This window comes from Poecilia reticulata, chromosome 7, assembly GCF_904066995.2.
Source record: "Poecilia reticulata chromosome 7, P_reticulata-male-v2, whole genome shotgun sequence".
NCBI lineage: Eukaryota > Metazoa > Chordata > Actinopteri > Cyprinodontiformes > Poeciliidae > Poecilia > Poecilia reticulata.
In genome coordinates, this window is record NC_088836.1 from 3,354,275 (window position 1) to 3,377,203 (window position 22,929).

The window sequence follows — 22,929 nt, forward strand, 5'->3', positions numbered from 1 at the left end:
ATGGCAAGCTCTTAAAATGAGCAATGTATAATTCAAATATCATTCAGTGCAAAAAAAAAAAAAAAAAAAAGCAGACACAAACTGCAGCTTAAAGGCAACACAAAGCTGACATTATGACATTATTCTCACATCAGCAAGCACCGTCCTCTTAAACTCTCCTAAAACGCATGAATACACTCATAAAGAAAAACAGTAGTAAAAAGCCGTCTGTTCCCCTAATGACAAAACCTTCTGCTTCTCAAGAGGCTTCCCCTAGCTGTGCACAGGTCTATTTTCTCCTACTGACATGTCCTCACTTCAGCAGCTACACACCACCTTTTGCTCTCACTCTGCCAAATTTAGCATGCACATGGGAGGAATACACACACACGCACACGCCCCCCCCCCCCCCCCCCCCCACACACACACACATGCACACACACAGCTCGTCAACTCCCCTGCTGCTGCTAACAGATGACAGGAGGCCTCAGGATCAAGGAAGATAGAGGGTTGTGAAAACAGAGGGCAAAAAAAAATAAAAAATCCATGTTTGTTTAGACAGCATCCAGATGTGCTATGTGCGCTTTAACACTACGTGACCAGAAGACTGGCCAGAAACATTCAGTTGTCTTTGTTGTTAATTGCTTCTGTACTGCGTCAGGATAATCAGGACGAAGAGTGTAGTTTTGTTTCACCTATTCTGCCTTCAGACAGACTGAATGTACAACCCCCCCCCCTTCAAAACATACAACCCACCCTTTTTATGGACTAGTTTTGGCCTAGTTTAGCGTGAAGCTGCTAGCTGCAGGGCAGATGTGTTTCTCCCCTGAGTGAGTAACAAAGCTCTTAATGGACAGACGAAGAAGACTTGAATAGTTAAGGCAACATCTGGTCCCGAGGAAGACTAGTCGACCGAATAAAGGAGGCAGGAAGTGAATGCTGCGCTGCACGCTCCTGTAGACGGCAGATTTTGTGCTTTTTTTTTTTTTTTTTACTCTGAGTTGTATGGGAATGTTAACCCCATGATCTGCTGAAATGACAGCTACTAACAGGATGAGCAAAACTTAAGATTTCACCAGGCTGCTTTTAATCCTGAATATTTGGTCAACCATTAAAGTTGACATATCAATGTTTAATCCAAGTAGAAAACAACTGCACTATTAATGTTGTTTTACTGATTAATCTAAAAAGCGTTATCTGGATAAAGTTAACCACTGCTGAGTTTCAGATGAGAAAGTCATCTGAAAGCTGCTAAACTGCTAAAATCTGAATTCCCACAACCAAACCTGGAGAAGCAGCTTTCTGCTGCTATGCACCACAAATCTGGAAAAAACTTCCAGAAAAATGCCGAACAGCTGAAATACTCTAAAGGATTATGTGTTTTAGGGGCACGTAGTAACATGTTATAGAATAATTAAATAATTATGTTAACTTTAGTTATAAAAATGTTAAATATATCAGATATGACTGTTAAAACATTTATTTTGAAACAGTGTAATTTAACGCCTTGAAGTTGGTCCTGTTACTTTAAAAACTCTTGCTCTTTCTGAAATTCCGCCTTCAGGAAGGCATCACAACATGACTCCTCTATTAACCCTTAAAGCATGTCTTTACCAGCGTTTCAATAAGAAGTAGCTTCTACAATGAGCTTAGCAGATGCACAGTTTCACCAGGTGCTTGCTAATTGCTGCTGGCTAGTCTGAAGGAGCAGAGTGGGGCAGTCACACAAGAGGACTGCTCTGTGAAAGGTTCACGAACTTAGAAACTCCAACTCCAAGGAGGGGGAGCTAAATACAGCCAATGATTTTGCACAGCTGAATGGTTGCCATGGAGATTAGAGGATTTCTCAAATATATACATGACAGAATCTAAGCAACACTCCAGGTTTGTTTTTGACGAAGGGATAATATTATAACATGATGTAAAGCTCAAAAAAGTCAATCTTACATAATGCATGCCCCTTTAACACAGTTACTGACCTGTTTGGTCAGCAGTGGTTTTGGTGGTTGAATTCTTTTACCTATTTTTTTCCCCTTATTGTTAAAACATGAACACCGACGCAAGTGAGGTTGATGATGTTTTGCCTCTGATTTCTTTTTCCCTACTTCATGCGGTCAGACAGGTTCTATATGTGATTCCTTTGTTCTCTAGTTGTGCCTGTTGGAAATGAACTTTGCTTTCTCAAAAATTGTGATTAGTCAAAGCTAAACTGAACAAAGGGGAAACAGATTTTTTATTTATTTTTTTACTTGGGGCCAAATTTGAGACCTTTATGCCCCTGTTACAGTTACTCAAGACAAACTGGGTACGCATGAGGGAGTGGAGAAAGCACAGACTGAGTACTCAATCTCATAATAATACATTAATTTATTTAGCGCTTTGCACTTTATGAAACTCCAAGATACTTATAAGAACTTATTAATGAGAACTAGCAATGAAAACAATTTTGGGGAGTTTCACTGGAGCAGAGCACTATAGTGGTGAAGTGAGCGTTTTTTGTTTTTTTTCTAGGTTTCAAAGGGTAGTGATATCACTTGTTAGGCCATAACAATAATAATAGTTTGATACTAATTTCCCACATACTCAAATTTTCATAATGGTGCATCCCTAGTATTTGCTTAGGTTATTTTATAATATGATAATTTGTTTTAAAGGGGCAGCATTATGAAAAATTAAATTTTTTGAACTTTGCATCATGTTATAGTTTTATTCCTTCATATATACCTGAAGTGTTGCTTTGATTCTTTCATGCATGTTTGAGAAATCCCTTCATCTTCCCTGGCAACCATGCAGAAAGGTTGTGATGGCTTCCTGAAGGCAGTGTCAGAAAAAATAAGAGCTTGTTATAGAGGCGGAGACCTAATTTCAAGGTGTTAAATTGTAAAGTCAAATTTCTGTTAAGTCATATTAGATACATACAGCATTTTTATAACTGAAGACACACTGAAAGAAAACAGCTGATCCAACATAAAAAATGGTGAAGTTATTCCTATTAATCAAATTAAGTTTATTACATATATTAAGCTTAATAAGTTGTCATTTTAAACAAATGTAAATAAATTACATTTGACAAACATCATTTTACATGTAACAACCTTTTTTTTAAATTAGAGCTTGAACACTTGATTGTGATATAAATTGACACCGTGTGTCTGGAAAATACATAATAATGCCTCTTTCTGAAAACAGAAAAATATCCAATATGCTAATAACAGAAAATTTGAAAAACTTAAAAATATACAGTTTATAAATATAAAAATATTTTAAATTAAAACGAAATAATAAAATAGAAAATACATAAAAATATAATTTATTGAAATTAGTACATAAAAAAAGAATATCCCAGAATATTTCCTTAAGATTGTGCAACACTATAACAATTGGCTATTAATAATTAGCAATTTATTTCAAATTTCACCCCAGACTGCCAAGTTAAAGTGTCAAACTAGCTTGAATGGTCCAGCTCATGGAAAATAAATCATTCAACAGTGAATTCGCCTTTTTTTTTTCCTTCTTGATTTCAAATTCAAGGTGATCAAGGCGGAGGCGCGCACTGATGAAAATACCCCCCCCCCCCCCCCGCCCCCCGCTGCTGCTACTGCTGCTGGCGCCGTGAACGCGCCCCATCGCTGTCATCAGTACAACATCAGCATCTTCCGGGGGGCGCGCGGAGAAACGAGAGGAGGAGGACGACGGAGAAAGAGACAGGAAAAGAGAGAGAAAGCGCGCGCGCGGGGAAGAGGAGACATACTGGTTAAAGGCTACGACAAAAAAAAAAAACATGATGATAATGGAGTCAAGGCGGTGGAGGATGTCGGATTTACGGGAAAGGACTGTTGAAATTTGACAGAGGGCTCGCGTCAAAGAGAGCGTTTCATTTTTGATTTTTCGTCTTCTTCTGATTCATTTGATTTCCACACGCTTGCGTGGACGCTAGAGAAGCGAACGGCAGAGGAACAGGAGCACCCCCACGAATGCCTCGGAAGGTAAAAACTGGCTCTACCGCTGGCGCCACAGGCACCATCTCATCCCCCGGATGGTGATAAAGGACATCCCGAAGAAAAGCTCCGGACTGATGGATGAGGAGGAACATCAGCTTTAGCCCCCCCACACCCACACCCCCACCATCCACCTGACGATTGGGAAAGGAAATAAATCCTATTCTGATGGATTTTCTTTATATTTTTTCCGGTTCTTTTTTTTTTCTTTTTTCTTTTCTTTTTGTTAATCATTTATGGTGTAGCCCCAAGGAAAAACCAGCAATGTTGAATCACTGGTGTTGGTAAATTATTCATCAGAGGTAGAAGTAGGCTATGATTTTCTATTGCTTTAATGTAGCATTCCTTACATTTCATTTTTTATTTTTGTAACATATTGTCTTCTTGGGGTCATATACATATTTTCAGGTCCCATGATTTTTTAGGCCCATTCCAGAGAGAGAGAGAAAGAGGGAGAGAGAGAGAGAAAGCCAAAGCCGGGGAAAAATCTTAGCGCAAAGAGAGCTTTTGGATATTTATGTGTCAAATCTGTGTGGTGGGGTTTCTACATATTCATATTATTTTCATTGTAAGAGTAAAGAAAGACAGATTAAAGGTGTAAAAGACGGGGGAAAACAGCAAACATGTTGCCTTCCCAAGAAGCCTCCAAGATTTACCATGACAACTACATGCGCAACTCCCGGGCCATCGGGGTTCTGTGGGCCATCTTCACCATCTGCTTCGCCATCGTTAACGTGGTGGTCTTCATCCAGCCCTACTGGATTGGCGACAGCGTCAAGACGCCGCACATCGGCCACTTCGGCCTTTTTCACTACTGCGTGGGCAGCGTGCAGGCGTCCAGCCGGGACCTCACCTGCGTGGGCAGCTTCTCCGACTTCGGCTCCATCCCGTCGGGAGCCTTCAAGGCCGCCTCGGTGTTTGTACTCCTGTCCATGGTGCTGATCCTCAGCTGCATCGCCTGCATGGCGCTCTTCTTCTTCTGCAACACCTCCACCGTTTACAAGACCTGTGCCTGGATGCAGCTGCTGTGCGGTAGGTTGGCATTTCTTCACTTAAATATTATGTTGGTAAAGTGACTCTAACTAACTAACTAATGTTAGTAACGATAGTTAGGGAGTCTAAAATCTGGAATCTGAACCCTCACTTTGGCTCTAAATCCATATATATATCAATATATATTAATATATATCAATATATTAATATATATCAATATATATATATATATATATATATATATATATATATATATATATATATATATATATATATATATATATAATTATTTGTAGTGAAGTGTCTTGAATGGTATTTTTACACCACTTGTGTTGACATAGACATAATACGTTTGAAGGTTTTTGACAAAAACTAAATCACAACGTCTGAGACATGTATGTTTCAAAATAAAATTGTTTGCTTTTCTAGATTTGCTTGGAAGACAATATTTCCAAAGTACATAAATCATGTTTATGTACTACTCATATGTTTGACATTTTGGGGATTTAAAGTTATATGTATGGGCTATATGCCAAGTGAAAGGGGGCGCCACGACATGGAGGAATTATTTCTAGTGAGGTTGCCAACAATGAGTATGTATGCACCTCAGAAATTACTTAGCTGCATTCCTGGTCATAGAGATCTGTATTTTTTAAAAATATATTAAAATGTTGTGATAGAATTCCCATAAATGCATGCATTAAAAATGTGATTTTTGGCAATATGAGGTGAAAGAGATGTTTCTCAAAGACACAGGTTTAAAACTTGATATGTATATACAATACTGTTAAAGTCATAGACATTTTGGCGATTACTGTCAGAAATGCTACATTTTATGTTTTAGGGTATCAAATGAAGAGAACAAATCAAAAAATATGTTTGGCATGATGGTGATTAAAATTTATAGCTATATGTTTAATGTATTTGATATATGTGTTTTAAAAAAGGATTCAAATTGTGCTACAGGGTTTAATTGATGAAATTTCCATGAATACGTGCCATAAAATTTGATTCCTGGCATCATGAGATAAAGACATGTAATACGCAGAGATATGTGTGTGAATATTGTTATAGTCACTCATTTTGCATTATGGGGTGTCACATATAGAACTCAAATCAAAAAATATGTTTGGCATGACAGACCTAAGCATATAGAAGTCTCAGAAAGAAAACACATAAGATCAAAAATCATATTCAGCATTATAGATTAAGATTTCAAAACATCCGTTTTGCTAATATAGCACCATGAACATCATGTGATTTCCATTTTACATCAATGTAAAGTCTGCTGGAGACTGTACATATTCCTATTTCTTGACTCCTAATTAGACTGATAGGATATTCCCTAATAGGTGCGTTTTAAATGCTTCCTGTAGCAGAGCCTGAGCTCCCCGCTAGCCACCCACACCTCATCATTTTACCATTGATATTCCGCGGATACACCACTGCATCTCCAAAGCAAGCAGCAGCAGGAGGATCATTGCTTTGTGCTGATGAAATGCAAATGGCACCCATCCCTTCATTTAAATACCCATCCGTCAGTCCGTCCGCATCTCCCATGTCCAATCAAGGAGGTGTGTTGTGTGAATTCCCTGCGATGGTGGCTGCTATTTTGAGGATGATTCCGGGTCGATTGGATTACTGTTTTCAGGGAGGTTGTGGTTAATTTTTTTTCCTCTCCCTCTCTCTCTCTATCTCTTTTTCTCCCACCCCTGTGCGTATAGATTACAGTTTGTAGAGATATTATTGAGGACAAAGTGAGGCTCCCTGAACACACGCAAGACACTGAGTGGTGGCACCTTTCGTTGAACTAGAGGAAGAAGGTTGATGATGAAAAATGAAAAAAAAATGGACATTTTGCTAGCTTATCTCATATCGCTGCAGATAGCACAGTGGGACTTTGCTGGTGCTGTTAGGAGCCCAAAAAATGGCATGACTGACCAACAGATGAACATAGGATAATTCATTAGATTTATTTGGACGCATATATATTTGGCATTTCTTGACTTTAATATAAATATTATGTTGGTAAAATTACTCCTCAAAAAAACTAATGTCAGTAGCGATAGTTAGCGAGTCTATCGCTGGCGATATATATATATATATATATATATATATATATATATATATATATATATATATATCGCTGGCGATATATATATATATATATATATATTTGTCCTCCAAATGAAGCCGGTCCGTCGTCCGGAGTGGAAGGTTGGGAGATAATCACAAACATTCTGGAGCGAGTTCTTCATAACCTGATCGGTGTGATAAATAGGCCAGGCAGAAAAGCGTGGGAGTCAGTTTTCTGTACAGAAACAGTCAGCATACTGAATAAGAGGGAGAGAGAGATCAGCAAATTTTTTCCTTCTGTATTGTTCTTTTCCTCATCCTCATCTGCCCACTCTGTCCTCTGTTCTGCCGAGTGTGTTGAAAGAGGTTTTGTTGCTCTACAATCAGCACGATCAGCAGGACAGCAGAGGTAGAGATTTTTTTAAGCATTTTTTTCTCTCCATTTGCCTAAATGATCATGAGTTAATAGAAGATGCAAATGCTACACAAACCTTCAAAATAAATGAAATCAGAGAAGAACGAATGTGACAAAATACCCACATCCTGAGAGTATTTGGTGAATTTCTTGAATTTTACTGATATTTGTTTTCTGTTCCCAAGACATCAGATCTAATCCAAAAAGGAAGTGAAATTACTGTCATCTCTGTTTTTCTTTCAAGAAGCAAAATTATGGCTTTGATTCTACATGTTTTGTGACAGACTAATGTTGTTTTCACACCTGATAGTCCGGTAGACACTGTTCAACTGGGGACCAAAATTGCAACATTTATTACATTTTCAGCTGGTACTTTCATTCTGAATTGTGTCAAATGATTCAAACAAGTTAAAAAACCTGTTCCCCTCCTCAACTGTGGTGGCACTGCACCAAGAATTACTGAAGGAAGTGACATAAAAACCTCATAAGAAGACACTGAGTCCAACTTACTTATTCACAAATTTGAATACTGTCAGACCTTAGCGGTTTAGGATTTCTGCTTTGTCTTTGGTAAAAAGGCCACAAGCTATTTCTCTGACTGGCGCTAAACTCCTGTGCTTGTTTTGGTTGTATTTACCCAGAATACTCTGCGATACAGTCCACTTTCTACATCTGGAGTAGTCTCTGCTCCGCTTGCGTCCACACATGCATTCACCAGAGTTCACTTCACCCGAACCAAGCCCTAAGTTCTTAAGCAGATCTGAGTTTGCTTTTTTGTGAAAATAATAATAACGCATGAAGAATTTTATTGAACTTCAAAATTTCTGCTGTATTTTGTCAGTCTGTCACATAAAATTCCAATAAACAGCACCATGGTTTGTTGTATTAATGTTACAAAGTGTGAAAAAATTCAAAGAGCATGAATATTTTTGCTTCTATTTATATCCTATTTTTGACATTAGTACTGTATTCTGCTGGGATATTTTTGGAAATTTCTGCTTTAATTTCTTTACAAGTTAATCTTTTGAATTGTGGAGCACAAGTGTGTAAACAGGAGTTTAAAAAAAGAGTAAAAGCAGAGAAGTGATACAAGAAGTGATACTAAATAAATCAGTTTTTTTTTTCTTTTTTCTGAAGCCATGGGCAAATTACAGCTGTCCATAAAGAAAAGTACTTGATCAAATAAAATTTATACTAAGACATTTGTAGCATATAATTTGTTTAATTTTTTTTTGCATAAACTGTCACACTGACTAGCACAGTGTTGTCTTTCATCAACAAATATGTGGTTAAACATGTTAGCCGTGATGCAGAGGAAGTAGATGTGATGAATAGCGCTACAGAGTAACACCCAAACTCCCAGTGGACAGATTCAGAACATGTGAATATTTATGTTTTGTGTTTCTGTACTCAATATCACATTTTATTTTATTTCTGGTGCCTCCTAGGGCCTTGGGAGGTTTTTACTCTTGTTTTTTTCTTAATGCTACTTTTTTGTTCATAAAATCAGGAATACTTTAATTTTGTTTGTTTACAAAATCTTTCTAATGCGTTTAACTTTCCAAGTAAAGTTTGCAAAAATCTCATTAAATTTTGAATGTTTCTAGCTTATGACGTCACATTTCTTTAGGACCAAGAGCCTGTGTCTGGGGGAAAGGGATCATTTGATAATTACCATGGAGGTCTAGTGTATGTCAAGGTTACTATACTTAATTAAAATTAACCAGATAATAGAAACTGAAATTGAGAAAACATTTTCATTAATACAAATAAATCTGGTAATTACAATTGTTAAATTAGAGGAATAAAATGTTAAACTTCTTTGCTCCTTATTTTCCTCTATTTTCCCGAATTCAGAGTTCTGCATGTACAACAGTGGAAACTTCAGACATATCTAGGGTATACAATTAAATGCATAGAAAAACAGATCAACATCACACCCAAACCATCAAGAAGTCCAAACCATAAATCAGACATTAATTACCTGAGAAAAGTAGAAAAATGAACAAAATAAGAAAAATAAGAGAAAAAGCAAAGGCGCCTTTGTGAACTGCTCGTGGCTTGCTGCTATAAAATGGGGATATTTTATTTGAGAAGTGTGTTCCTCATTTTAATATATGCTTTGAAGGTGTGTCCTCTCTTTCTACACCTCTAAGCAGTTTCAAATTACCTAGATGGGATGGTCTAAATGATTTTGTCACCTATTCAAAACCAAAGATGAAGAGAGAGAAAGAGCAAAGGTCCAGAGTGAGTAAAGTCAGAGAGAGCAAAGGTCATCCTCAAACAGGATTTTCTCATGTCGGTTACATCTGGAATCTCTCCTGTTCCTCCCGTTCTAAACATGTGAATAAAGACCCTAGTTGTCAGAAAGAGATTTATTTTTCACCTAGACCTTGTTTTGTTTTTCTCCAGGTTTTAAGCGTCTTCCTTACCCCTAGAAAACCACTAAAGAATTTGACTGTGAACAGACAGAACTTGTCTTTTCCATCCTGTTTTTATCTGAACTGCCTAGCATTTGTTTCTTTTTCTGAGCGATTCATTAAAAACACAGATTCCTGCATTAAACCTAAAGTAACATATAGGTAATTTGGAACCCAATGTTCTCATTTTAAAATGTTGATGATTTTATATAATATTGTTACCCAAGTAACTAATAAAAACTATCTACTCCATTGTAAAAACAAAGTAGAGCTAACTGAATTAGACAAACATAAAGTCACAACAAAATAAAATTAAACTGTAATTCAAAACCCCAAACTATTTTGACCCTAGTGCATGCGACAGAAACTAAGAGATAAAACAGAAAGTTTGTTTCCTTACATCGATGCATTCCCCTATTGGAGCATCGGTGCAGGATAGCACTTTCATTGGCTAACCTTCCTGTAAAATTCTGGGTGAGTGGCTCACCTTGCTGCAGAGATTAATGAGACTTATTGGTTTAGTAAAGGTTGAATAAAAGATGAGGACAAACTAGAAGCACGGCCAAAATGCTGGGCAGAATGTGGGGCCATTGCCAGCACAGATTGACACAGAGCTTTTTGGCATCCACTAGCTGAAAACAGGCCAAAGTTGTACTCTATATAAGATGAACTGACCAAAATGCGAATGAGGTTAAAACACTTGAAAATGACTTAAGGATGGCACACATGACTCCCAGCAATACATTGTGATTTTGCATCCCATGATGTCAAAGTAAAATTCCCAGGAGGAGATGTTGGATCATGTCATGTATATCTTTGAGGAGGATTACAGTTAGCAGTAGCTTAAAAGAGAAATAAAGTGTATAACGTAGTGAATGTAAAGCCGATTTTTTCATGCATATTTGAAAAATTGTTTAATCTCTCGTGGCAACCATTCAGCTGTACAAACCGCCTGGGTGGACTTAGCTATGCCTCCAAGGACAAAGCTCCTCCTCTGAGGTGCCGTTCCCAAGCTTCCATCTCACAGAGGAGCCCTCCCCTGCGACTACCCCACTCAGCTCCTTCAGACTAATACAGGATAGGTTAATAGAGGAGCCATGTTGTGATGACTTCCTGAAGGTGGGGTTTCAGAAAGAGCAGGAGTTTTTAAAGAAACAGAGGCCCAATTTCAAGGCATTAAATTACTAAGTCATATTTCTTTTAAGTCACATTTAATATATGCAGTATTTTCGCAACAGCTGAAGGTAACGATTATTTGATTGTGCTATGAAATGGCACTACATGCCTGAAAAATACATAATACGACCCCTTTAAGTTCTGACTACAGCATAATGTGATATCTAGTGACGTCATGCTGCTTCCAATATTTTGGGACGTAAAAAAATTCAATGACACAAGTCTCAGAATAAAAAAACAAAAAAACAAAAAAAAAAACAGCACATAGTCAACACTACTATGGAATTTACATAAGTTACCTTCAGACCACCCCAAAATGACCCAAAATGAACACATCCTAATCTCATGCTACACCACACAGAAGATCTGATGAAGTCACTCACCTCAACATGGTGAATCCCTGGATCAGCTCCAGCTGACAGCGCAGTCCACTTTATGTTTAGTCCTGCTTCAAATGAAATTAATTATGTTAATATTTATAATTATTAGACCACCCACAAACCATTTAACTTTCATCCCAATGGAAATAAAAGTTCACCCAGGTAGGTAACATGTAATTTGGCTAAAAAGGCTGATACCAATTCATCCTCCAAGGTCTGGTGCAATACATTTTAACAGGCTACGTTGTTTCAGCTCACCCTTGTCTTCACCTCACTGGTCAAAGCAATAAACAGAAGTGGGATTGAAGAAGTTCAAATTTTAAGCAAAAGTGACTAAAGTCACTAGGATTAGAAAAGAGTACATCAAAGGGACATCCTAGACTGCATTCAAGAAAATTTAATGAACCAGAATGCTGCTGCATTTTTTTTTTAGAAAGATTCATATACATATGAGAGAGAACATGTAGATGGTATGAAGAAGCCAAAGGGAGAAGAAACATGACATCTATAAGATTCTCCTACACTTACTTAAGTAGTGGAAGGTAAGGTTTAATGTTACAAAAAGCAGATCCATTTTTGTCAGGTATGTGCACTTGTATTTTTGAAAATGAGAATTTGTTCTTAATCAACTTACCTGGATAAATAAAATATAAAGAAAAATATTCAGCTCCTTCAAGCAAATTCCAACAATAAATGGTAAATCTGCAAGTCCAGCTGCAACCAAATTGACGCAATGTTTCTCATGTGTTCGCATCAATGTGTGTCGATTTCAACACTTTGGATGAAGCATGTTGGGGCCTTTATCAAATTATGAAAAATTGTCTGTCAGTGAAGCACATTACATCACAGTCCCACACCCTTCCTTGTCCAGCTACACATCCAAACCTCTCTACAGAAATTCCAGTCAGTGCACCACAAATATCACTGCTATTAGTCATGCTTTCTTTTTATTATATCCCTTTGTGTTATTATGATCTTGGGACAATCTTGTCGACTCCCACTGCTGAATAATTTCTAAAATACAGGTATCTATGGTGTCCATTATTAATAATACAGTGCGCTGTTTTTGGACATCTATGTTCTTCTGTGCATGAGGGTCACTTTGGGGTCCTAAACCTTTCCCACAAATGTCTGATTGCAAAATTAAGCATCAAGACCTGCTGTGTAAACACAGGCTAAGACGACAGAGAACCTCTGGAAGACAGACCACTGCTTCTTAAAGACACCTTCCATCCAATGAAGATTCAGTTATTGTGGAAAGAAAAATGAGCAAATATTTTTGACTCAAAAACTAGTAAAGACATATTCCAAAAATACTCGGAGTTCTGAATATAAATTGTATCTTTTAGCCTCCACTTCTCAACTATACTGTATTTTACGTTGGTCTATCAAAATCCTAATGTAATACACTGAAGTCTATGGTTATAACATAAACATGTGAAATGAGTGGTTTGGCATGTGTTTGGATGTCAATCACATGCCAACTCACCAAAGTGAACTAATATCAGACAACCTTTCCATGTGAACAACTGACCATACATGAACTTTGGTATGAAAAGAAACACCAGCCCTGAACTACGTATGCTTAAAAGTAAAGAAACAAACTGAACTCTACTGTGAAGTTGAAAATGCTGAAAAACAAAACGTTGACTCACTCTGAGGCATTAAAAAAATCTACAGCTCCCTGCAAATGGGTGACTTCTTTCCCCAGTCTCCCGTCTCCCCCATTTATTTCTCACCTCAATGGGAATGTGAATAATGGGGTCAATTTGCTCTCAGAGCCCAGACTGAACAGCATCAATTAGGCGCCACCTCTCAGACGTAAAGAGCAAATATAGGGCTGGATTTCCCAAAAGCACCTTGACTCTGTGAAGAACCTTGCTGCTGCCACCTCTGCTCTGGTTTTGATTAATTCAGGAGAAAATGCTCCTGGGGAAAGCTCTGGAGCTTTCGGTTAAACTTAAACCAAGCTGGACAGAGATTCATTTAACCCTGAAATCTTTGAGGAACCTAAAAAAAATAACAAAAAGGGGGGAAGGAGGGGTTGAACTTTTTAATCTTGACAGACTCTAAGAGATATTTTTTTACCACCTTCCATGTTTTCTAATGGTTTTCTTTTGTTGCTCGGGCAGATTTGAGGAACCATAGCAAAGCTCAGTGAGAGGCCAACCACTGCAGCTTGATGGCTCCCGTTCTCCCTCCTCCTCTCCGTCAGCTCACACATCCATCCTTAACGTCTGACCCTGTCTGCTGCAATATTAAACAGAACTAAGCAGGACATGGGCTAAGGCACAAGAGAGTCTCTGTATCTTGGGAGAATCGACCTGTCAGTGGCTGTTCGCTCGCTCTTTGTGCTTCTCTGTGTGTATGTGTGCTTAAAAAAGTTTAAATATGGAAATAGCGCTGGCAAAGGAATGGTGCAAAAGAACAAAAAGACAACCTGAATGTTTGATGCCTGTCTGGGATTTTGTAGGTGTTTATTTTCAGTTTAGTTAATAATTTTTTCTGTCTATTCATTTTCTGTGGCCACTTTGTGTGGTTTTGAATCACTGGGGCAGAAGAGGCTTGAGCTTATCCCACCAGTCAGCTGGTAAAAAGTGGGATTTGCCCCAGAGAGGTCGCCAGTCCATCACAGAGAGAGATGTTAAAGCTGCTGTCACAGTAGCTGCGTTTTCTTCAATCATATAATTGTACAAATTGAAATTACAAAAATTAATGTGTTCCATGAAAATACGGCAATTTCAAAAGCACTAAAAAAGGTTTTTTGATAAAACCTTTTCGAGCTACGAGAGGTGGTATTTCAACCATATCAGAATAGACGTATTTTGCAAAACTGCAATGGAAATACTTATTTTCTATCACACAAGTCACAACATGATCAACAGCTGGATGTTACTACTTGCGAAAATGTCTAAAAAGACGACACAAAAACTTAGGAGAATGATGTTTTTTTTTTTCTTTTTGGACAATGTGTGGCCAGCTCAAACCAGAGCTCTCGCAGCATCACACAGCTCATAAAAGGTTTGTGTCTTTCCAATGTGTTGATTCCGTAGCTCTTCTGTAAAATTGCTGAATACAGTTTTCCCAAAATGCTACATACGTAGCTGCTTCCAAGTAAAATGGGCTTGTCACTCCAAAGCCTGAATAAAACACCGACATCTCCTCTGATGGATGGTAGATGACGAACGCTAGCGCCTTGGCTGAATTATGAACATATCTTATGTAACTGTTGACATATTCTGCTGCTATGATTTTTAATGTCTTGTCGCATGATCAAGCTTATTCACGTCTGATTTTAATGTAATTTTTTATTTAATGGGAACCCCCCCAGTTGCGAAATTATGTTTTTTTGACATTAGCAGAACATAGACAAAGACGTGTGCAAATGTGTAACGAAAGCACAGCTAAGCCCCTTTCGCACTACACAGTTGGACCCGGGTCAACCCAGATTGGCCTGCCTTCCGGGCCGACCGTTTTTGCATTAGCACTTCCAGCCTGGCTCCCTGGAACCCAGAGAGCTGCGGTTCCAATCGGGCCGGCCACACCGGGCCGGTTTGGAGCTAGCTGTTGATTGGTTCATTGGCTGTGGGGGCGGGACAAAGACCAGATTTGTGAATCAGAAGAGCACTAGACTTTCTCGATGGCTGTCATTTCAATATGCTGCATCAATAAATTCCCATCATAATCTATTCTTACCCTACACTGCGATCTGGCGTCGTTCCAGCCGGGAAATCCCGCCTGCTGTAGCGGTAGTTCAGCTGGCCGCGAGTCCAGCTCAGAGACGACATTCAGATGAGATTTTATTTTATTTTTTTCGTTAAATGTAAAGCTGATGTAAATATTTCCCTCAGCTTCCACGCTCATGAGTGCATACAGAAAAAGCGGGACGGGAGACCTAGGAAGTTTTGTGGTTGCTGTGGAGATCGCTTCGGTAGCTTTAGCAAAGGGTCGATATACGTGACGTATCCTGCTCAATGCAAAACGACCAGGGCCATAGCACCAATGGGACCGAGTCAAACCGAGCCGGGCCGGGCCGGGCCAGGCCAGGCCGGGCCAGGCCAGGCCGGATCCTGCAGTGCGAAAAGTTCTCTACTGTTTCCTGTGAGGACATTGGTGTATCTCGGAGAGCGTTTTACGGGGTCTAAACATTAAGAAATATTGTGTTTTTTGGTGGAACATGAAGTTCTGTTTCTTTGTGAAATGTACGTCACTTATGATAGAAACCTGTGCATTGGGGTTGAGGGGTTTTATAACATTAAAGTTAAGTCTTTGTGTCTTTTCCCATTCTTAATAAAAAGTGTATGGGTGCTGCTAAGAGATAGTCGGAAAACAAGATTACAATGGTGTGAAATGACTTTGATGAAACTGAGCAGTTTTATGGGTAAGTGTTAAACTCAGCTGTTTAAAGTTGATAAATGTTGTAAGCTTGCTGATCCAAGGTGTCCAGAAAGCTCATCAAAATGGCAAAATAATTTAAGTTATTGATTACTTATTGTTTAGAGCAGGGGTCACCAACTCCAGTCCTCATGGGCTACCATCCTGCAACTTTTAGATTCACTTCTGCTCCAAAATGTCTGAATTTCCTCACCAGCATTCATACCTGTCTGCAATAGGCTGGAAATGAGCAGTTTATTTGATCCAGGTGTGTTTGAGCAGACACATCTAAAAGTTGCAGGATGGTAGCCCTCAAGGACTGGAGTTGGTGACCCCTGGTTTAGAGGCTTCAGTAGCGGAATTGCTACACTATTCATATAAGGTGTGGAAATGATCTTGCTTTCTAACTTAACTTAAATTTTAGGAATAGTCTTTAAATGTATTTAGCTTAAGGTGTATTCTTAATTTCAGTTTCAAACACATCTTTTCCATCTTGGATGAACAGATAAATGCAAGTATGAATGGATGAGCAAAAGCCACAAAAGGAGATTACTAATATTTGACATGCAAGCTGTTCACTTATGTTTATCTCTACAAACGGTTTTGTCTATCCATGGTTGCAAATAATCTAAACATTTTAGTTAACATAAAAAATAACTTGGGTATCATAATTAAAGAGGCAATAAATAACTTTTATAAACGTTTATAAAAATGTTGTTTTTACATATTTGTTAAAGCAGTCACCATATCCTGACAGGAGGGTATGAGACAAGTAATCTGTTGCCTTCCCCTTGTGGTCCTACTGCCATCCACATTAATGAACCTGTCCCGGTCAGAAACAACCAATCAGAGCCAGGGGGAGGGTCTTTGCAGGTTATTAATGTGTTGCAGCTTTGCTAATGGTGGATAAAAAACCTAATGTTACAGGAGAACTGTCAATTTCTTGAAGAGATGTTGAAGGAAACAACATTAAAGCCTCTGAAAAAGACACTGAGTGCAACTTCCTTACTCACAAAATGTAAACAAAAATGGAGTGGCATCAGATTTTAGTGGTTGTGGGATTTCTCTTTTGTGGCTGGAAAAAAAAGACAAACCATTTTTCCCTCCAGTGCCGGACTTGTGAGTTTGTTTTGCTTGTATTTACCCAGAATGCCCGGCATTACTGTCTTCTTCCGGTCCACTTGGCATTCACATATACATTCGAACCACAGAAGAGTTGACTTTAACTGAACCAAGACCTAGATTTTTAAGCGGATCAGACTTCTGTTTTTTTGGAAAACAAACTTTTTCGATTGTACGTCACCAAATCAATCAGACTTTCTAGGCAAACAGATTGGAGTTTGATTAAACACATCTAAACAGTGCTAGTGTAAATCACCTTAAAACAAGAATTCTTACAGTTTTTATGTGTTCCATCAAAAGGTTGCAATAAAAGACAATCAGGTAAACTCCAACACACACTCACTGCTGCTTTTGAGTCAATCAACATCTAGCCAAGTTCATTGTTTAGTTGCGCTCTTTTAAAGGAAGTCAAGGAAATGAAGAGCACAATAATCTTGCAGAGTGCATTGTGTAGATGGTAAAAACCAGATAGGAATGGGTTAAACAAAGGAAAATATATTCCATGGATGCAGACATTATATACCCCTTAGTAAGTAGGTGCATTCAGACGTCTGTCCATGTGAGTTAGCACATAAACGGGGCTTTATTTGAATTAGGAGGAAAATGTAAACTTGACGAGGTCAAGATTAAATTATTAATGAGGACTCCTTCTGAAACTTGTATGTTTTTCCCTCTATATAAAGCGTTAAACTGCACACAAGCATTCTAATTTTGCCAGACGGACGTGTATTTCTCTCTTGCTCCCTAGCAGCTCCTGTTAAATCAATGCTGCAGCAGTGGTCGGGCAGAAATGCAGAGCGATGCAGAGGGAAGAGTTTCCCCGGGGGACATCCCCGCCTCCTGCTCTCTCTGAGATTTCTGGCTGCTTTTCTCAACCAAACGTACATGTTTTAATTATCAGGCAGTTAATAAATAATTCCAAAGTCACTTGGGTGCTTCTAAAAATATCCCCACAGCTAAATAATGGATTCTTTTGACCCCTCTCTTCATTGTCACTTAGTCTGAATGTGTGTGTCTGTGGCCCGAGTGAGAGACAAAAGGAAAAATATGAGAAAAAACGGAAATGATTTCTTCTACAGTTCCTCATCCTTGTTCTGTCATAGACTTTATACATACGTTTGTTTTTATCTCATAATCCCAAACTTATCCATGTTTCCTATTTTTAAATATAAATACAAAGTTTTGATGGTGATATTCTTATGAAGGATTTTGATACAGACTCAACCAAAAATATTATGAACTAAAGTGTACAAAAAGAACTAATGTGGCAGAGCTAGTCCAACATTGTGCAGCCGCAAGCAGAAGCGTCACAAAAGAAATTTTGTCAGATGAAGATGTTACACATGGATGCAATAAACAGGAAGTAGAGGATGCAAACCACCATGGATCACTGCTGCAGCACTGATTTAACAGCTCTCAGAGCTGGAAGTTTGGACTTGGACTTTTTTCAGAGCTTTGCAAAATTGTTGAAAATGAATACAATTTTCACTCATTAGTAAATGGAAGCATCCTAACAAAATTTGTCCCCTGTAAGCAACTTCCTTCTTATTCAGTTGATGGAAGAGATATAAGGGAGGTAAGTGCAAAACCAATATTCCATTTGGTAAACTGTCTGCAGTTTCCACACATCAAGACTTCATCATTATTTCTGGACAATCATCAACATTTATTTAATAAATATCAAAATGTCAAAAACACACAACACATTTACACTTAGAGGAAGGAGGACAGAAAGGCTGTAACGACGTATCAAAATAGGCAGAAATCAGTGCCAAGTGAGCCGGTGAACCGTGGCAGCGAAGCATCTTGTAAAGAGCGCCGTCAGCAATTTACGGTCTCCAAAGAATCCCCCTTCTTCCCTCCATCATCACAATACACACAATCACACTACACCGTAATAAAAGATCAACATATTAGCAAGGAGGGCGTCCATTAGCTGGATGGCGAACATTGAACCGAGGTCCAGACACAGAGGCAAATAGAAAGGATAGATAGCTTTACGACTTTATGGCGATCTCTTAATGCACTTGTGTTCACACCTTTGTACTCCAGAGATCTGTGTTGGACTTCGAACTCAACAAGAAGCTTCTAAAGTAGGACAAAACGTAAAAAGGAAATTAGCGTAAAGGATTTTTGATAGTTTTACAGCTTAATTTTTTTTGCCATATATGTGTAATGAATCTGGCAACTCACTTTTTTTTTTACAAGCAAAATGTATGTTTATGCCAACCTGCATCTCCAAGAATATATCTTACTTAGAAGACATTAAACTTGTCACTAGTGAGCTGGGGGCGTGGCCAGTACCAGTTTATTTGGATTTAAAGTGACAGTGGTCCTACAACAGCTCATTCAGTTTGGACTCATAACAGGCAGAACTGATCAGACTTCGACCTCATTATCTAAGAAGGATTTTGTTAGAAAAAATGTAATTAGCAGGTTTTGTATAGGCCATTGACCTATCCTAACCTGTTTAAGGGCACATAATGGGTCACTTTTAACAAATATCATCCTGTAAACAAAATTACCTTTATCTTTTAAAAATCAGCAAAATTTAAAAGTAGTTTTTAAATTATTTCAAGCTTTTTAACAGCATTTTCTGTTTAAGTTCTTTTCTGCGACAGTCATTGCAAGTCATTTCTCTTTGTCTCGTCTGACACAGTGAACATGTTAGGTATAACAGTAATGTAGGCTGAAGCTGGCCCGCCTTGGATGACATTACAGCAAACATGGAGTCAAGATGCTGAGAAGAAGTAGTGTGTAACCCTCCTTCACGCTCACACTCACACACACAGGACACTCGCTGTATTTTTAGAAGTGTTGCATAATATTTGTGACGTTTTGTTTTAAGAAAAAAAAATGTGTGAAGACATTTAGATGAAACAGTCTGGCAAAAAGTTTTATGTAACCAGTCTATTAATATCATTGAGATGTCATAAATAAATTAACTCGGTCATTTAGCTTAGCGGGACACCAAGCTTTCCGACTGTTTTCTTTTTTTTTGGTTTAGGAAGATGACTGGAAAGAATGAGAAAGAAAGAAGTCATAACGGAGCTAAATTCTCTAAATACACACTTGTTTTTTTTTGGCCCTTTTATTCTTCAGCTCTTCTTTCCTCGCTGTCTTTCAATCCACCTTTTGTGTTCAGTCCTCTGCTTGCGGCCTTTGAAGTTCCTTCCTCCAAGTTCAGGATGCAGTATCTTGAGTAGCAGGAGGAGGGGGAAACCCCCTTCCAGCTTCAAAGGTTTTTTTTCTTGGGTTGAGGGAAAGTGAAGGTTATTTTTAGACCTGTGATGCCCACTTGAATATTTTGAGGTGGAGAAAAAAGACAGAAAGCACAAGAGAGACTGTATCAGATGGCCGTTCTCAAAACCAAACCAGCAAGATTTTATAACCCCATCATGCTATAGACAGAGTTATGAATTTGAACACCATGGCTCATCTCAAATATCACAGCAGTGACCCAATATTATTATTTAGTTTTGCTTTACACAACCCAAATGCTAAAGTATTTCAAAAAGTGAAACCACTTTAAAGTGATGACTCTCATTTTGCAGTACTGTCATAAATTCACAGCAAATCACATTTACAGTAAGGATGCATTCACACCAGCCCTGCCTGGTCCAATTTCATCAAAGGACAGTTTTGTCTGGAAAGTCTGGTTCGTTTGGGGAGGTGTGAATAGATAATTGGACTCTGATGAGGACCAAAAAAGCAACGCATTAGTAGAAGAAATGACATGTAGTCTTTACCAATGGCAAAAATGAAATATTACAACCACCAAAATTTGACATAACTCATTCTTGCTTACATTTTGTAAAGGAGGAAGTTGCCCTCAGTGTCTTCGTCAGAAGTTTTTGTGTTGATTCCTTCAGCAGTTTTTGGTGCAATGACACCACAGGCCTGGAGGGGAAAAAGTTTTTCCAAAGGGTTTGGTTGGTTTGACACAGGGCAGTGTGAAAGAGAACCACAGCAGCTGAAAATGTAACAAATGTTGCAAGTTTGGTCCCCAATGGAACCACGTCTACCAGACTACCAGACAGTTTAAGTCTCAGGGTGTAAAAACACCCTGAGACTTAAACTGTTGTAAAGCTAATCTTTTAATCTCAACTTTGTGCTCTTGACAAGAAACAAGGATACTAAGCTCTAACTGGGTCTTTTTCACCCAACTCTGAGTGCATACAAGACAAAATGGTATTTAAAATATTTTGAAAGTGCTGTCAGTGTTTTGACAGTCAAGGCACTCATAAGCACAGTCTAGCCATTGGTAGGGCTTATGGTGAGGGAGCGGGAGTGCGTGAAGTAGGCCGTTGTACTGTCATTTCTGAAAATCAATTGTACAACACTGCGCATATAGCAGAGGTTTTAAAAATAACCACATTGGAAAATCTTTTTGTAAACCTATTTATCTCTCAAAAAAAAACAGACATACAAAAGCAGCAGAAGATCTTTACGTTATGATATAATGTTTCTACCTCATCAAAAACATATCTGGGGTGTTGCTTTGATTCTTTCATGCATGTTTGAGAAATCCTTTAATCTCCATGGGAACCATTCAGCTGTGCAAAACAAATGGGTGGACCTAGCTCTGCCTTCGAGATTCAGCTCCTCCTCAGAGCTGCAGTTTCCAAGCTTCCGTCTCACAGAGCAGCCCTCCCCTGTGACTGCCCCACTCAGCTCCTTCAGACTAGCCAACAGCAATAAGCAAACACCTGATGAAACTACGCATCTGCTGAGCTCATTATAGGAGATACTTCTCAGTGAAATGCTGGTAAAAACGTTGTTAAAAGGTAAATAGAGGAGCCATGTTGTGACGACTTCCTGAAGATGGAATGTCAGAAAGAGCAAGAGTTTTTAAAGACACGGAGGCCCAATTTCAAGGCATTAAATTACAAAGTCAAATTTCTTTTAAGTCAAACTTGATATAAAGCATTTTATAAAGCACCTGACGGTAACATAGTTACTTGATCGTGCTATAAAATGGCATTATGTGCCTGGAAAACACATCATACTTCCCCTTTCAAATCAGTTTTTGCTGTAATATGTGTTCTGTGTTTAGATCTTTGCAAAACAACAATACTCAAATCCATTTTAGAGTAAGTCTAATGTAATAAAATGAAAAATAAATAGTTGTGTGAATACCTTCTGGTGGTGCTGTAGTTATGATGGTCAGTGTGAACATTCTGTGTGTTGCCGTTTTAACGTAATGTAACTGTAATTACTTTAGATTTGAGTATTAGTGCAGACAGAGAGACCCTGAACTTCCACAGATATCTCCCTGCTCTCTCAGTGTAATTTGCGCTCATGAACACATGTAATTGCAGCTTCTACAGCTTGGACTAATTGAACGCCATAAATAACTGCTACCACAATGGGAAATAACCGGTAAATGAGTTGCCATCAGGCTGAAACATTTAAACCACCAACCCTGTTTTTGTGCGTGCATGCGTGTGTATGTGTGTGTGTGATTTTCGAACACTAGAAACTTTGGATGAGCTTGACACCAGGAGGAGGCACATCCATCAAAAATCCATAAAACATGTTACCTGATGCTCATTACCGCGCTAATGATTTTATCTTCACCCATCATGGCTAATATCCCGCATAAAGGTCATAAAAAGGAGCTAATAACATGATGATTTCCCATGGTAACGGCTTCCTTTGCTCTCCCTCTCTCTCATTACTTACTGTATTATCGTCGTTATATTCTCTCATTACAATCATATTGTCAGAGCGGCAGGCGCAGTTCGAAATGGTGTGCATCCCAGCCTAAAATAGGACTCCTTGTGTTTGCATGTTTACACAGAGAGGTGGTGACTAATCTCATATCCTCCTTTATCTGTTGCCATGAGTTCGCCGCCCACAATTTTCTCATAATGGCTTGCCAGTATGTTAAAAAAAATAAAATAAAATAACAGGTTCAGTGGAGTGGGAATCACCAATATAAGATAGTAGAGGCGTATGATTAATCAACTTCACTTTTATAGCCAGAATTCCCA

At 38.5% G+C, this 22,929-nt stretch overlaps 1 protein-coding gene across 1 annotated transcript in view; it reads left to right on the top strand.

Moving 5' to 3' along the window:
- The first annotated feature begins 3,611 nt into the window (after positions 1-3,611).
- The window catches only part of lhfpl4a (LHFPL tetraspan subfamily member 4a), a 36,200-nt gene continuing 16,882 nt past the window's right edge, over positions 3,612-22,929 (top strand). The window contains exon 1 of the mRNA XM_008412762.3: positions 3,612-5,009. Coding sequence (XP_008410984.1) covers positions 4,601-5,009 — 409 coding nt within the window. The 5' untranslated portion in view covers positions 3,612-4,600. The remainder of the gene's footprint in view (positions 5,010-22,929) is intronic.